The sequence below is a fragment of the Empidonax traillii genome, unplaced genomic scaffold, assembly GCF_003031625.1.
Source record: "Empidonax traillii isolate 1590-97213 ecotype Southwest subspecies unplaced genomic scaffold, ASM303162v1 scaffold280:size897971, whole genome shotgun sequence".
Taxonomy (NCBI): Eukaryota; Metazoa; Chordata; class Aves; order Passeriformes; family Tyrannidae; genus Empidonax; species Empidonax traillii.
Window position 1 is genome coordinate 333465 of NW_020955473.1, and position 16982 is coordinate 350446.

The following is a 16982-nucleotide window of genomic DNA, read 5'->3' on the forward strand; positions in this document are numbered from 1 at the left end:
CTGATTGCTGTGCTTAGATGAGCCATGCACAGTGAGCCTGAGGAAGAAGTAGGCACAGGCACCAGTCAGGACTCACACAGCAACTGATTAACTTTTCATCTTCTGACTGAAGAACAGGTCATAGGACAGTGGAATTTCATTAAAACTACACACTCCATGTTTGCTGCTCTTTCCCAACTTTTATTTATCTCTAAAGGACAGAGCGCAAGGACTTTTGCTTTCACTCTTTTTTTTTTTTTTTTCCCCCCATGTGTGACTTGCTGTCCTTTAAACAGCTTTGCCATTAATTTAGAGAAGGTCCATGTGGCAGGACTGCTGGTGCCCTGGGGTTTGTACTCCTTCACAGCTGCCTGGGCACCTCTACACCACCAGGTATCCGCACTGCAGGCACCTCACTGACAGGGCTGGGAGCAGAGCCTGTCTCCTAAGCACTTCTGGGTTCCAGATGAGTTTACTCAGCTAAATGAAGATACAACAGAGTTTTTGCATTTTTCAAATGGATAATAAATGATGTTATAAGGTCACAAACACCAGAGACATCTCTGAGCTTAATAGATAGAAAATTCAATACACAGATCCATCTTGAAGACAAAAATGTTAATCATGGTTTCATAGTCTATGTAATTAATATAAATTTCCTTCCTCAAACCAATGACATTTCCTGAAGCAAAACTGCTTGGACTTTGTTCTCTATCCAAGTTACTGGCCTTTCACATTCAGCTGTCACTTATGTGAGTAACCTTGGATTTATTAAAATTCTTTGCTCTAATACTAAAGCCAGCAAAATTCTCCTATTTCAACAAATGCCTCACTGGGTTTATTACCATAGACATCTCAGAATATGAAAAATAGGAAAAATCTTCAAATAGTTTCAAAAAAGTGCGTTTCATTACCTAGAACAGAGCAGAGACAGTTTTACCTGTGAGAAATTCTGAACCACCTGATTAATTCTGTTATGATAATAACTACAAGGCAATATTATTGATGCAATATAAATGGTTATATTTTTCAAAACGGCTTCATCTTATTTACCTCAATCACACTACTGAGTTGGAGCTTATTCAACTTAGAAGTGCAATATTGGAATACTGTACAGCAAAATGCAGAGAAACTAAAATGATTAATATATGGGGTAAATCTTTCCTATGTATTAATGTTGAGATGAAAAGATTGAGAATTATCCAACAATTAGGTATGTAAACATAAAAAAACCTCATATGATGTTTACATAAAATAACTCCCCAAATTAGCAACTGAGATTCCATTTAGAGATCATTAAAGAACAGAACTTTGCTTAAAAACAGTCTGTAAACTTTGTTTAAACTGCAAAGCACCGTAAACATGCATATGTAATACAACTTTCAAGGCTTTATACTTACATTGCTGAAATTTTGTATCTGTAACATTGGCACCGTTTCTTTGGAAAGTTCAACAGCAATATATACATCAACCTTGTCATGGACAAAACTACCTTACTGCTAAGACAAGAAAACAGTCATAGACTTACTGCATTTAAAAGCAGTCCTACTGAAAGAGAGCATTAAACTGTATATTAGATAGATACAGCAAGAAAAAATAAATCACAAACCCATGTGGTTCGCTTTGAAAACTCAGTTGTTCTCCTAACGCTGGTAAATCAATAAATTAATGTAGCAATCCCTGGGCCTGCTCACAGTCCAACCCTTCTTTGACTTCCGTGCTCCTTGAGTGCAACTGAAACTGAGTATCGACACTGAAGCAGGAACTGTGCCTGAGTAACATCTCACAGAAATAATTTAAACCCATTTTCTAAATTACCAGAATAATGACAGTAAGTCAGACTTGTTGACGCATTTTATTGTGAGATGGGGAGTCTGGTAAAAAACTAGAAAATGACCATGATGTAACAAGGAACTTAAAAATGAAGTTTCAGATTTGTAACATACATACATGAATACAGGAACAAATTGGCACAAAAATGTTAAACATTGTTCCCAACACTGTTTATAAGATTATTCTAATTTGGCTTACTAAGGAAATGAGAGTTTTATGGTTAGACTAATCTCTTAAGAAAACTGCAGAGCATCATGCTATTAGTCACACAGTGAATTTCAAAATTTAAGAGCTTTATATTAAAAACTGGGTAAAGGTAAAATGAATTAATTGCAATTGTAAAATTAATACATTCCCATTTTAATTCATCTGTTCTACAGTCCAAGGCAAGTATAAATGTTAACATAACACTGTTAAATCAAATCTCAATGCAAGAGAACCGATTGCATCTCTACTTTAAATCTTATCAACTTTCCAAATTTTCATACTAAAATATATTATTGTATTAATACAAACTACAGTATTATACACTACACTGTGTAATAAATAAAGAAATATAAAAATAAGACACATAAATATAAAAGTTTTCTAAAACTAAAAAGGTACATATGTCAGTAAGAAGGGTATTAATACTGCCAGGTTTGAAGACATACAGTACAAAATGTTGCACAGATCTATAAACTAAAAGAAATAAAATAATACTGATAGGTAAAAATCAGCTAACATTGTTAATAAATGGGGTCCATAATAACTAACATTTGAAAATACTTATGAGCCAGATAACATGTCATGTATGTGTCTGAAATTAAAGTAAACCAATAAAGCAATAAAGCAGATTAGAAAATTTCCCTTGTAATTATTGTAGAGAAATTCTGCAAGTCAGGTATTAACCCAAAATACCACCAAATAATTAAATAATGAAATATACCAGTGTTCTTACTTCTCTGATGGCTGAGTGTTTTTTTCCCCATGTATAGTTTAGAAGTTTGATACAAATCAACAAATGCTAGTTATTGTAGGCCACACATTGGATAAAGGCTGCTCAGAGCCTTTGTAATACTGATAAATGGCACTTACAGCACAAAGGTCTTGCATAAGGCCAAAGGAGATACAAAGCTTCATATCATATCCTTCATATTGTTACTACATACTCAAAGCACAATTACAAACACTGTTTTTGACGACTTTCCTGTCCTTACCAGCATTAACACTGTTAGTCCCTGCAATCAGAACTCAACAACAATCTTCTCAACTACATTTTTAACCACATGAGTAAGAAACTTCAGTTCTTCTATCATCTGCTTTCTTAAGGCTAACAATACACTTTAAATGATAATATGCTCTACTACAACATCTAATGTCATAAACCGCTACCTTCTAGGTTGAATTTACAAAGGTAGCCAAGCACTGTTTGCAACTGCATTACAGGTCTCTGCGAAAGGGAATTTTGTAGTGCAGAAGTTCTCACATTTTAAAACATAAGAAAATACTGAAGCGGATTTAGGAAATGTTTTCCCATTAAAAAAAAAATAATCATATAAATCTCTCCCAATTGTACAGTTTAAAAATTAATCAACTTAAGAATGAAAATTAATACTGATAAAACAAACAATGCCAGATGCTTGTCTATAAATCAGGTTTCCTACAACCTGTTAAATCTTTGCTTCCAGAGTCACTGTATTTTTCTAATCTGCTTCATGTTATAAACTTGTTCCTAACTTTGAAAACTGTGTGAAAAATTACTAAGTTTGAGGTTCAGGCACACCTGGATTTCTTTTTTTTTTCTTTTCTTTTTTTTTATATATATATTTTTTTACACAGTAGTGAACAGAAATCACAGTATGCAGGCTACTGCGTTTCCATGAAAAGCATGTATAATATAGAATGAACTTCATTACCATTTTCTTTCCTTATAGAAAAAACCTAGCATTTAAGCTTTATTCCTTATTTTCTTCTGACACCTGCCCATCATTTTGTCTAACTTCTGGTTCTGCATTGCTTGCTTGATTTACAGCTTCATCGTTCTTATTACCTTCAGTTTTCCCTTCTTCCTCTTCTACTTCTTCTTCTTCCTCTACTTCTTGTAGTTCCCTACATTCTTTTTCTTCCTGAAGTCCTTCTATATCTTTTTCTTCTTCCTCCTCTTCCTCTTTCTCACTGTATTCCTCTTCTTCCCTGGTTAGACTCTCTCTCTCATCCGAGTCGATCTGCGAGGGAGATGCCCTGACAACCACATGCTCACTGCTCAGGACCTCCTGGCCCGTCTCCTCCTGTTCCGTGCTGTCTCGTTCCTCTGTCTCTCGTTTGCAGTAGGAGTAGCGATGATTCATGTGCTGAGAGTAAGACCCCGAGTGCGAAAACCGCTTTCCACATTTGTCACATTGGTAGGGTTTTTCCCCAGAATGCAGTCGCATGTGTTCGATCAAATGGTGTTTGTGTTTAAATGCTTTCGTACAGATTCCACACTCGTGAGGTCTTTTACCTACAAAACAAAGCACAAACAGTGGGCACCTGGTAGCTGAAGGTCTAAAAGTTTGCACTGTTGTTTTCATTGTAAAATGCTGGTGGTGAATGCATTAGCAACAACAACTAAACTTCATTTAACAAGATGTTCTACCCTACACATTATCGGCCAGAGTTTCTCACCTGAGCCCAAAGGTCAGGGTGCAAGGTTACATTGTCACAATTACAAGGATAATTTGTAAGTTGTAAAAAAGTGCAAATATAAATTAGAAAAGGAAACATTTTTCTTGCAGTAAACTATTTCAACTCAAAACCATTTTAAATTTTCTATATTGATGGTAATTTGAAACAAACTAAGCTTTTATGTTGGTTTTTGTGTACCAAGTCCTTCTTCCATGTTACAGGTAAAGGGAAAATCATTCTAAAATCTAGGTTGACACAGGTAAATGCGTTATGTACAAAACTTGCTGACTACAAATGTAGTGACAAAAAAAAAATCTGCTTTGTTTCAGTTCATTTTCTGCTCTTTTTTTTTTTTTTCTACCTTTTTACTTTGTCTTGTTTTGAAAGTCTCTCATAAACCTATCAGGAGCCTAGTAATGTTATTTTGACTTCAACATCCAAAGTTGTTACACAAAACAACCTTGCAGTCTTAGCCCAGACATATAAGTTGAAGACAGTGAGACAGCAGCAGCTTTCTGGTCACACTATACAGATGATCAGCACATCCATTATGCCAAACAAGCAGCAAGGTGGGTATTGGTCTCTCTTCCAAAGTAATAAGTGATAGGACAAGAGGAAATGGTCTCAGGTTGTGCCTGGGAAGGTTTATATTAGATATTAAGAAAAATTCATTCACTGACAGGGTTATCAAGCATTGGAAGAGGCTGAACAGAGAAGTGATTGAGTCACAATCCCTAGAGGGATTTAAAAGACATGTAAGATGTGGCACAAAATTTTGGGACATGGTTTGGTGGTGGGCTGGGCAGTGCTGGGTTAATAGTTGGAGTCAATGATCTTAAAGGTCTTTTCCAACCTAAATGATGTTATGATTTGAACACTTCATTAAACTTGAAACTACAATGGAAAGAACAATTGCGTTAGGAAAAGGAGTTAAAAGAGTCTCAGGACAGGAAAGGTATGAAATTAGATACCCTTAATGAATACAACTTGACCAACTTGATCAAGTAGTAAAGACAAAAGAATTTGTTATCTTTCTATATGATGAGATGACATTAAAACAATAATATGTAGAAATATAATTAATACAATTAATATTATAATACATAGTATAATTTAATATAATATAATAATTCAGCTACTCTGCAAGCCAAGAAAGCAGAACACCATGAAGGGAGTAGCCAAAAGTTCCAAAGGGTTTATTTTCTGGATGTGGGGATAGATGAAATACAGAGCCAGCAGGAAAGAAATATGTAATGCAAAATCCAATATATATCTGGCACTTAACCAATAAAAAAAAGAATTTTTACTTTAAGACATTACAGAAGAAATAAGAGAGCAAGAGTTACTAACAAAATCCTAAAGATACCATAACTAGAGCCAAAAGGAACAACTATGATAAATTAAAAATAAAAATCAGACTTAAAAGGGTGTTCTTCAGAGGTTAGATTCTATGTCCAATGAATAGATGAAGCTATTAACTTCAGATCATTACAAATGTGTCTCAGTTTGAAAATCCTTCTTGCCAGATAGATATGCTGCCTTTCATGTAAAGTATCACACACATACATAATCCTTTTTTCCTAATTTATAATTTTTAATTTTTCTTAATTTATAACCAGGCAAGGTAAATTAGAAGTAATACATCCTCAGTTACAGCCTGTGGCTTGAAGCTGATTATTCATAAGCCAGATGCAAAACCTCCCCCTTTTCTATTTAGTATTTAGGCCTTACAAATTTAAAGAAAGAAAGAATTGCTGTTCTGTCAAAAATATATACAAAACACATGGGTTTCTAAGAAAGCTGAGCTCAAGCAATGAGAAGGACTATTACACTTCCCTACAGTGTGTGAGAACTGGTTTATAATTGAGATTATCAGTTACACAGAAATAACAATTGGAAACATCTTTTCCTAGTACATACCTGTGTGTTCATACTTATGTCTCAATAATGAGCTGCTCTTCTGGAATATTTTGTCACATAAATCACATGCATACATCCCATTTTCTGTCTTTCTCATTTTTTTCTTTGGGGGTGTTGAATCAGAATCATTTTGATCTTCTACATTGGATACTCCTTCTGAGCTAGTGTCTTGCCTTTCATCCTTCAGAAAAATTATGAAAAAGGTTGAGTTCAATAAAAAAAATAAATTACTCACGCAAACTGAAGCTGCACTGTTATTCAATTCAGTAAATAGCCAAATAAAACTGTTTAGACTTCCATAATCAGGATGAACAGCTTTGAAGTCCCTGCCACCTTACAGATGCAGAATTCTCAATGGGACCAGCTTTAATCACATGCAAAGCTGACTGTTGGCCAGGTCTAAGCTGCACTGGCACATCATATTTTAGTATCCATAAAATAAATGCATTGTTAGGATAGAAGAGAAGATTACACCCCTATAAAGTACCTCAGTAAGCTGGAAGAGCAAATTCACCATCTAATTGCATTTTTCAACTAATGTTGGTCACCCACCCTTTGCTGCCTCACAGATTTTATGAAGACTGCACGTTTTTACTGAAGTTTTCACAAATAGGTATTTAGGTTACCATTCATATTTGCATATTTGACTACTGTCTTCCTCATGAAACAACCACAAATACTACTTAACCCAAAATTTGGTCGACTTTGAGTGCTTCATTAGTAAATAGTTATAAAAATACCATAATTGTTGTCTATTTCTAAGCATTTCAATATTTTCTACTGATATCAGCAGTACCACTACACACAGATTTTATCATGTTATCAAATCTGAATATAAAGGGGTACATATTAGCTACCTCAAATGTCTCTCTCATAAATTTTAATGTATAAGCAAACTTGTAACACTTCAAGGTTCAGTCTTTACACGTGAGTCACTCTCCTGCCCTGTCCCTACCCCACTATGCACAGGCACTTCTCAGGAGGACTGACCCTGATAAGAACACATATGAATGTACCCAGAGAGGAGCAGGATACAGGAGTGGCAGATACAGCAGATACAGGAATGGCAGATGAAGAAGATAAATACCTGCCTGACTTTCAACTGAGAATACATCTGCCTTTTGTTTAAAGTGCCATTATGGTATAGGATTAATTCAGCTACTCTGCAAGCCAAGGAAGAAGGGCAGCATGAAAGGAGTAGCAAAAAGTAGCAAAAGAGTTTATTTTCTGAATGTCAGGAAAGAGTAGATACGGAACCAGCAAAAGACAGGAGCCGTGGTTTTATTTTGCTTTTTGATCAGGAGAATGAGAAGAATTAGACTGTCTTTAAAACAGTGAGCATTAATGCCCTAGAAAATTAAATACAGTGAAGAACTGAGTTGTCCATGCACAGCAGTTTCTGTTAGTCTGGACTCAAGCTGCCTGAACTAACTAGCTTTGCAGAGGGCTTAACAGTAACATCTATTACCTATTTACAATCAATAGCTTGTATTTACATTTTTATTTAATTTATCCTGATAGTTTTCTGTTAGTTCAGTATGGATACAGATTGAATACATAATACATACATCATAGAGGAATACGGGGACCGAAGTACCTGATTTCCATTGGCTTGGATCTGTTTTGGTGGTGTCTCATGAACTGCAGGACTAACTGTAGTAGAGTATGTGTAAGCCACCTGTGGAATCAAAATGGTTTGCTTATTGGCAGCGAGAGCTCTCAAGCATGGAACACTGTTCTGGTCAGCAATGGCAACAATTGTAGGTAACTGGGCAGTGACTGTAGGTATAGCAATATTTATGGGATTGGCACTTGGTGGGATTACATTTACAATAGGATCAGAGTCTGTAACACTGTTGTCCTTTTGTGGTTCTTTTTTTGCACAAGTTAAGTTCAAAGGTTCTTCTTGGACAGAATAAACACTGTTCTGGTAAACACTAGTTATGGTAGATCTTTCCAACAGTTCTCCATGTTGCTTTGGTAGCGAAAGGTCAAGAGGTTCGATTTGTGGCTCTTCTTGTACACCCTCTGCTGTGTACGTGAAACCCTGTGAATTTCTTGATGAAGAAAGGTTTAGTGGCGATGCAGATGGCGTGCTACTCTGTGAACCGTTCGGAGTTGATCCCCCTGGTAAAGTCTGAGATTTCGTTGTACTGACGGGATTTTGTGAGTTATTTGTGCTGTTCTGCGGTTCGCTCACATCTGTAGTTGTCGTTTGATCATCGTTATCTGTGGGACTACTTAATTTAACTTGCTCAGGAGAAGATGGTCCAGAAGACGGCACAGAAATTTGTCCAGCCTGCATCTTTTCAAACCACTTTTTTACCACATCCAGTGGTAGGTTTACTGAATCTGCTATTTTTGAAAGCTCTTCTGCGCTTGGTTGTGCATTTAATGCATAATACGCTTTTAGGAGCGATAGAAGGTTCTTTAAAGGTGGCTGAGCAGGAGATAAGTTGTTCTCCCCAGTTTCTGACAGGACAGGGGAGTCAGGTTTCTCAGCTTCTGTTCCACTGGGCTGGGGAAGCTGAGGAGGACTTTTTGTTTCATAGTGCTTTAGTTCTTGAAGTGCATTAAGATCCCCTGGACAGTCATCACACAGAAGACAAGTGCTATCATTGGTCTCTCCTTCAAAGTTCTTATCTTTCTCAGACTTCACTGTAAGATCTTCTGGCAATTTTTCGTTTTTGCAACTATTTGCAGGAACAGAGTTTTCTTTTTTTAGATTCTGTGGAACAACCTGAAGTTGACTTGGCTGCTCCAAGCTGTAGTTGATGATAATTTTGGTTGTCCCATCTTGGTCAACCAAAGGAAGACTGATAGCTGAAATGAGGGAATGGCCAGGTTGTTGTATAGATGCATTGTTGATTGTTTCTTGTTCTTTGGACGCAAGATTAACATGATTGTTTTCCAGTACTTGCCTTATTACATTACCATCCACTGCCACTTTAAGTACATTTTGAATGTCACTTAAATTGATGCTTATGGGAGACACCAGACCTACTGTTGGTAGAACAACAGCTTGCACCACACCCTGAGGAGAACTGGTTGCCTGCAATGGGCTACCACCACTAAAAACCCCATTCTGCAAAGGGGTTGAACAATTAATTCCTGAAGCAACCACTATGGGCTTGAATTCATAATCCACAGGTTCAGTTTTAATTTGGTTAAGAGGAAGCTGCTCTTGCAAAGGTTTGTTTTCTATCTTTTGTCGTATCTGTGGTCTTCCTGGGCTACCTGGTGATGCAGAAAGGGAAGGGGAGGAGCACTGAGACATCTTGAGCCCTGTCCGGGCTCGACCATTCACGGGCATCAAACCAATACACTTCTTACTGCTTATGTGTGAACTGTATGAACCAGAATGGGAAAAACGTTTCTTGCAGTTTGGGCACTCATATGGCTTCTCTCCTAGAGACAAAAAAAAAAAAAAAAAGAGGAAAAAAGAAGAAAAAAGGCATATGCAACAGTTTGCTAGGTTACAGTGTAACTTCATCAAACAACAGTAACCAGAAAGAATACATCAAAGTGATCTCTCAAAGAGTCCTAGGGAAAAAAAAAAATCTTATATAGTGAATTGAACAGTAAGAGTAATTACACCATCTATAATTCTAACACAAGACTCCTTTAATAAGTGTGTGATCCACTAGTAGATATAGGATGGAGCCCACATGACCATGTATTTCTCTGTCTATATGGCAATCGCAGATTTCATTAAACTCCATTCAAGTAGTACCACTACTAATATCAGAAACTGCATAAACTACTTCAGAATGGGAAAAAAGTAGAATATGATTATCTAAAGAAAAACTGCATTAAATGCAAATCATAACTGCACAGGAGGGTATACACATTTTATTGTAGCAAACTCAAATAATAATGGCCAGTCTTCGCGAACGAAGAACCAGGGAAGGTCTTTACACCTTCCAGCCTGCGCATTGGATTTTTTTAGGTGAGACACAGTGTGCGCGGAACTGAGCCCACCCTTTAATCCTGAGGTTCATCTGCCGGGGCCAAGCACGCTTGGATGGTGGCAGCGAGGTCCTCAGGACGTAGATGGATTGCCTTACAGGGCTAGCGAGCTCCATCTGCCCGGGGAGTGGCCCCAACCGGGAATTGAACCCGGGTCTCTGCAGTGACAGCGAGCAAACTCAAATACAATATACCCATATCTTCCTACAATACTAATCAGTTCAGTTAAAGATAGAAATTGAGAATCTCTTTTGAGTGGCCACATTTAACCTATTGTTATATTATATATTAAAATATATTAAACATTTTCTATAAATTGTAACTTTTGAAATAAATTGTATCTCACTGTGCCCTGATTCTACTTTAATATGACTAGTCTTTGAATGGTGACAATCACAGCCACGGTAGGAACGCACAGATCTTTTGTCCTGATTATTATCAATTAAAATTCTGTAGCAAGGCTTATAACACACTGAATGATCTGGAAACACTGAATAAAAAACAGATATGTGAAAAAGGACCAGAAGGATGTTCCTATGTCTTCTGCCACAAGTCAAGTTTTCCTTAACTGTAGGAGCTTAAGCTGCAACTGTAAATCCTCTTGTGTTTTTCTACATATTCCCTGCACACAGCTGAAAGCTGCAGTCAGTGCTTTCAGTGTCCAAAAGGGAAAAATAATAAGGAAAACACTAGTATTTTAAACTTAGGCGCACAAGACTGATATCACATCAAAGTTATCAAGAATAGAAATGGCAACATTAATATTCAATTCAATGCTTGATTTATTTACCACTGTGGATTCGTAGGTGCTCCTTTAGGTGATGTTTATATTTAAAAGCTTTTCCACATTCAGTGCACTTGAATTTTCGATTACCACTGGATTGCGTCACATGTCTCTGTAAGAAAGAATTCTTAATTATTGCACAGGCCAGCATGTTGGAGAAACATCCTGTATTTTCACATTGTAAGAGAAAAAATGCAATACAAAACTGGAAAGAATCAACCATAATTGTAAGAGACTGAAGGTGGTGTGGGTAACGTATGAAAAAGAAACATATTACAAATCAGGTAAAAACTGAGACGTGTGTTCTGAATAAATCTGGTACAGTAAAAAGAAAAAACAAAACAAAGCCAAAATACAGTTGCCCCTTCTCCTCAGTTCAGATGAAGCTTACGCTGACAAGTTATGTGAGCAAGAAGTTCCAGGATGCATGCTAATTCTACTTGTGAAAGTAAAAACATCAAGAAAAACCCTAAGCCCACCACCCACAGAATATTTCATGCTGGACAGAAAAACATTAAAAAGGCTGTTTAAAAGTTTAATCAGTTGACTTGATTTTTCCATTTACATGCTTCCAGCGCTTACTGTTGGCCTTGGATTCCTCTATATAATGATGTCACAGGGTTGCTCAACAGAAGGTAGCTCAGTGACAGTAAAGGTACCCTCAGTCACAATTAATTCACAAAGTAAATGCAAAAAACTAAACAAAATAAATAAAAATATGGAGGGATTTACCAAGTACACAACATCAAACCTCTTCATTACTTGCTAGTTTAAAAAAAGGAAAAGACAGACATGTAAATATATGTAGTATATATGTAGTGTATACGTGACATGTATATACAAGATCTATAATTTTACCACAAACTGTACAATTATACGAACACGTATTTTTAAAGTCAAAAATTACAAGCACTTTAGAAGTTGAAGCAGCTTAATTACCAACATGAAATGAAGGAATTAGAAATTTTTCTGTTCAAACAAATTGTTTATTAAAAAAAACCCAGCAGCTCCTTTCTAAGTAGAGCTCACTTGCAAAAAGATACTCTATCACTATTTGGATGGAGTTGCAGATTTCTGGTAACGAGAGCAAGTATTTTCATAAACTCATTAATGGAACTATTCATGTGCTCTGGAGACATAGCCTTCCTACGGGCAGCCACCACCAACAGGCTGCTGTGGATTAGCTTCCTCTGGTATGAAACCATGGGGGGAATTCCAACCCTCACTCTGGTTCTGCTGTGGTTGGCAGTGCTGGGAGCAGATGCTTACTGAGTGCTAAGGCTCTTCCCTGGGTGCAGACGTGACAACTGGCTGAAAACTGCACTGGAGAAGCGTGGATAGATAAAAATGCAGGGGGATGATCCTGTTCTGATTTGTGCCTGCAGATGTGAAGAACCCGTGGCTGTGCAGGTTGCTGGATGAAAGTCTGTGCTCTCTGCTACGAGATATGATGTCCAAATTATCAACCCTTCCTGTTCAACACCCTGTCCTCCTTTATATGTTAAAAATGCTAACAGAATACAAATTGAAGCAAGATAATCTAAATTACTTCCAAGTACTCTAATTTGACAGTTCCCTTGGGATAAGCATTTGGTTAAGTGGCAGATTTCACCTCTCAGTAGATACTGCTCCCATCCTCCCGAGGGTGGGCTCCTTCCTGCCTCCTCCCAGGCTCTGCAGTGAGGTCTCCACTCTGACTTATCCTGATTAGCACTTGACCCTTATTCCTGGGTTTGTCAGCTGTCTTTTGCTAGTACACACAGCTTTTCAGCTTTGTTTAACTAAGTCCCTTGAAGATGATGTTCTAGATGATTGCAGCTGACTCACCGCATTTCACTTTAATGATCCAACTGCACTGAGTGTAGAGGACTGTGTCAGGATTTACTTAAGCCTGCAGAGAATCAGTTACTACCGTTTGACTTGAGATTATACAAGTTAACGGCTCTCAGGATATATGCACTTACAGCAGATGCTGGACTACATAAATATTCATACTAAATATCAGTGTGTGTATTCAATCTGTCAGAAACATTTCTGCTCCAGTCTTTAAAATTTAATGTTCTGTTTCTATGGCATGGAAGTCCACATTTATCTTATCAAATTTTTAATGAGTTTTCCTGTTTTCCTGGTCATAGCTTTAAGGTGCTTTGAGCTTTCTACTGGTGTTTCCAAATCTATTTTGCCTTACCTTCTTATATCTGTAATTCTTTGTTCAGCTTTCTTGGTGTCCATATTATACTGTTTTACAAATCTGGGACTTCCTCAAAATTACCTTGAAGGGTCTTCTTTAAAACTGAGAAATCATAACACTTCTCTGAAGTACCACCTGTGATATTCTTTCACCTTCATATTCCCAGATTCAAATGGTTTGCCCTGTTTCAGCACTGTTAAAGCCAGTGATGTGATATTTTGTGTCTGTGATGTGTGATATATTTTTAATACACTGTACATAACTGCTGTTTTCTGCTCATTAAGGAATTAATGCAGCACTATTCAAAGAATACTCATCTGCACTCCTTCGAGGACTGAAAGAAGAAACATCAGCATTAAGGCCTGTAGCTAGCAACTAATAAATCTCTGCATCAAATATTTACTGTGCTTAGGACCAAAGCCCCCTCTTTTCACACCAGAGAACCAAAACTAACTAATAAGAATCCTCAAAAGCTTTTTGGAAGACAGAAATTACAGGTATATCAGCGTTTTTTTCACAGATGGTTTTGACCATGGAACAATTATGAAATTGTCACATGCTGGACATTAAGAAGCTCACAAAGCTACCCAAATAATCTGCTTTCAGGTAAAGTTCTATAAGAATAAGGCACTATGTTTTAAACATGCAGCTGTTTAAGATCCATAACTATAGGTCTGTACTTTACTAAGGACAAAAGTTGATTTTCCATTACACAAAGGATGTAACCATGTACATGCAAATGAAGCCAATTTTGAAGAGACGACAACTTTGTGACAATAACACATAGAAATACCTATTTCAAATTCGCCAAGTATCTAAACTTTCATAGTTTTAATTCTGGCCATGGCTCTAGAGAAAAGAACACACTTACACAGGTATAATATTGAGCTTCACATACTTCATAGAAACAACATTAATCAAACAATTGTGCCTTCAAAAGTATAAACCCATTAAAATATATCTGCAGGAATATAATTTAAGCTTCCCTTTGTGCAACTCTTCTGAGAGTGTTTACTAACTTGGTATTTTTTATCTTTTCATTCAAACTACACACAAATATGGGAAAGGCTTCTATCCCCCCCATCTACTTTATTCTTCTGCTTTTAGGTTTGTAACTGGAAAAAAAATTGAAAATAAAATGTGATAGCTCACAAAAAAGCATTGTTCAAATAGCATTCATAGATTTTATAGTTAGAAATATAAGATGTATATAAGATGACAGTAACTTTTAAAGTGGAAGCCAAGCCAAAAAGAGAGCAAGACAGAAATGGGAAATATATTCATAGCAAATATATTTGAATAAAAAAGAACTGCCACACTGGAATATGCTGGTGAGGTTATTCCAAACCCTGTGAGACAGTAAAATCCTTGCAGCATGATGGCCAATACTTCTTTTACCTATTTAATTTACCCATGAATGTGAACACTCAGGTATAAAAACGTACAATAAATTTTTAAGCCTGTTACATTCTTGGACTCAGTGATACTTTGTAGAATGGAGGTTAATAAACACTGTGTGAAAAAGCATCTCCTTTACTCTGGGCTACAGCCTTTCAGTTTAACAAAATATATGTTGGTTGTGAGCCACCAGAAATGTTGAAGTACTTTTACCTTTACCTTCTATTTTGTATCTTTCTGTTTGTCTCCTGTTTCATCTCTGGAGAGTATCAATCTTTCTAGTCTGTCCTCAGAAAGGAACATCTCCAAGCCTCTTTAACCTGGTGGTGGAAAATCTGTACAGTTTTTAACTTGGATAATTCCTGATTATTTCAATTGGTTCCTGAGCCTCAGAGTGCCCTGATAAGCTATGGAAGCATGTGCTGGGGATGGATAATGGGAAAGTGGGGAATATGAGAAGAAAAGAAAAAGAGGGACAGAAGGAGAAAATCTCAGGATCTTCCATCACTAGCCATCTAGTGATCAGATGGCTAACTCTTGAAATGCATTTCAGGGAACCACGCCCTCAGGTCAGCCCATGAACCAGAGGAAGCAAGCTCATAACATCCTTAGCCTTTTTTGTTGCTTCATTTAGTAGTGAAACATTGTATTTTATGCGCTCATTACTTGTATATTGTCTTATAGCATGAATTGCATTTAAAAACTGTACCTCACAGTTCAAGCAACACAATGACTTGTTTCTTAAGGGCAAAAATGCTACAGTAAGTTGTGAATCATCCAAACAGGATTTATGAAAGAAAAATGGAAGTGTTTCACAAAAGATTTGAAATTAGATTTGAGTCATAACTTTTATGCAGTGTTAGTCAATGAACAGAAAAAAAAAAAACAACTAAATGCCCGTAAATGTAATTAAGAACTTCTGAAAACTAAAATTTAAGCCCAACTTTGCTGCACAGATGAACGAAAACATACGAATTCAGATCTCAACCTTTGACAGCTATGAAAAAACTTGACTTGAGCAGCAAGTTTAAGTGTGTGCTCTGGGACTGGAACTTCAGCACACAGATAATCTGGTGTGAACAGCTTACTTGCTCTCAACATTTTTGCCCACCTAAGAAATCACAGTGCTGTTACAGAGAACAATAAATTCTTAATTCAAAGGCCACTTACTGGATCTTTTCCTGATTTGTGTGATGTCATGTGGCGGTCGAGCTGCGTTCTGTAGGCAAACGTGTAACTGCACAAGGAGCAACTAAAGTTATCTTCATTCTTTTCATGGCGATACTTAATGTGTTCCTTCAGGGAGGTGAAACGCTTGTACCCTCGGTCACAATATGGGCAAGTGAGCAGTTGGGAAAATGCATCGGGTGTTCCTACACAGGAGAGACAACATGCCATATTTAAATAAATGCAAGTTCCAAACTTACTACCACCAACAAACAGGCTTGACATTTACATATATTACTGTAAGAAAACATGCTGCTGCTAGAAGCTCCATTTGTTTTAGAAAAGGACTAATGATAATTTAGATTTTTTTCCACAGGTATTATGCTACTAACTGAACTGTGGTATGGTTCCCCCAGTGTACACTGGAGAAAGCACAATATGCCAAAAGCACAAGGGGGAATAGTTTTAAAATAAAAGAGGGTAGATTGAGACTAGATATAAGGAAAAAAATTTATATGATAAGGATGGTAAAACACTTGAACAGGTTGTCCAGAGGGATGGTACATGCCCCATCCCTAGAAACATTCAAGGTCAGGTTGGACAGGACTCAGAGCAACCTGATCTAGTTGAAGATGTCCCCGCTCATTGAAGGACTACATGAAAGGAGGAAGGTCTTTAATGATTAACATTTTATGCTCTGACGCATGAGGGACACATTTGTATGCACTGTCATTTTAAGTTTCAGAACTATTATAATTATTAATACTCACAAAATTAACCAGTACTCTAAAAAGTACTTCTGAATTATTTACCTTCATGACCTCTTCCAGCAGTTATCACCATAGACTGATTATATGTTCTATGAAGCAGTAATTCATTCTGTTTGTGTGGAACTTACTGGTTTTATTTTTACTGAATGTGTCATTGCTCTTGCAACAGTGAAGGGTCAGACTAGTTTTCATTTTTACTAAAAACCACCACAGTTTCTGTTCATATATGTTCTTTTACACTTGTTACAGTAACAATCAAGTTACCACCCCTACTGCACTGGTTTCTGTGTTGTTCTACCCCTTGCTGCTTTTCCTGGTTTAGCTG

At 36.9% G+C, this 16982-nt stretch overlaps 1 protein-coding gene across 1 annotated transcript in view; it reads right to left on the reverse strand.

Annotated features, from left to right (window-relative positions):
• Nucleotides 1-1815: 1815 nt before the first annotated feature.
• Nucleotides 1816-16982, reverse strand: part of ZEB1 (zinc finger E-box binding homeobox 1) — a 122380-nt gene continuing 107213 nt past the window's right edge. Inside the window, exons 5-9 of the mRNA XM_027890169.1 lie at nucleotides 15891-16093; nucleotides 11138-11243; nucleotides 7976-9786; nucleotides 6379-6559; nucleotides 1816-4294 (exon numbers count right to left, since the gene is read on the reverse strand). Coding sequence (XP_027745970.1) covers nucleotides 3750-4294; nucleotides 6379-6559; nucleotides 7976-9786; nucleotides 11138-11243; nucleotides 15891-16093 — 2846 coding nt within the window. The 3' untranslated portion in view covers nucleotides 1816-3749. The remainder of the gene's footprint in view (nucleotides 4295-6378; nucleotides 6560-7975; nucleotides 9787-11137; nucleotides 11244-15890; nucleotides 16094-16982) is intronic.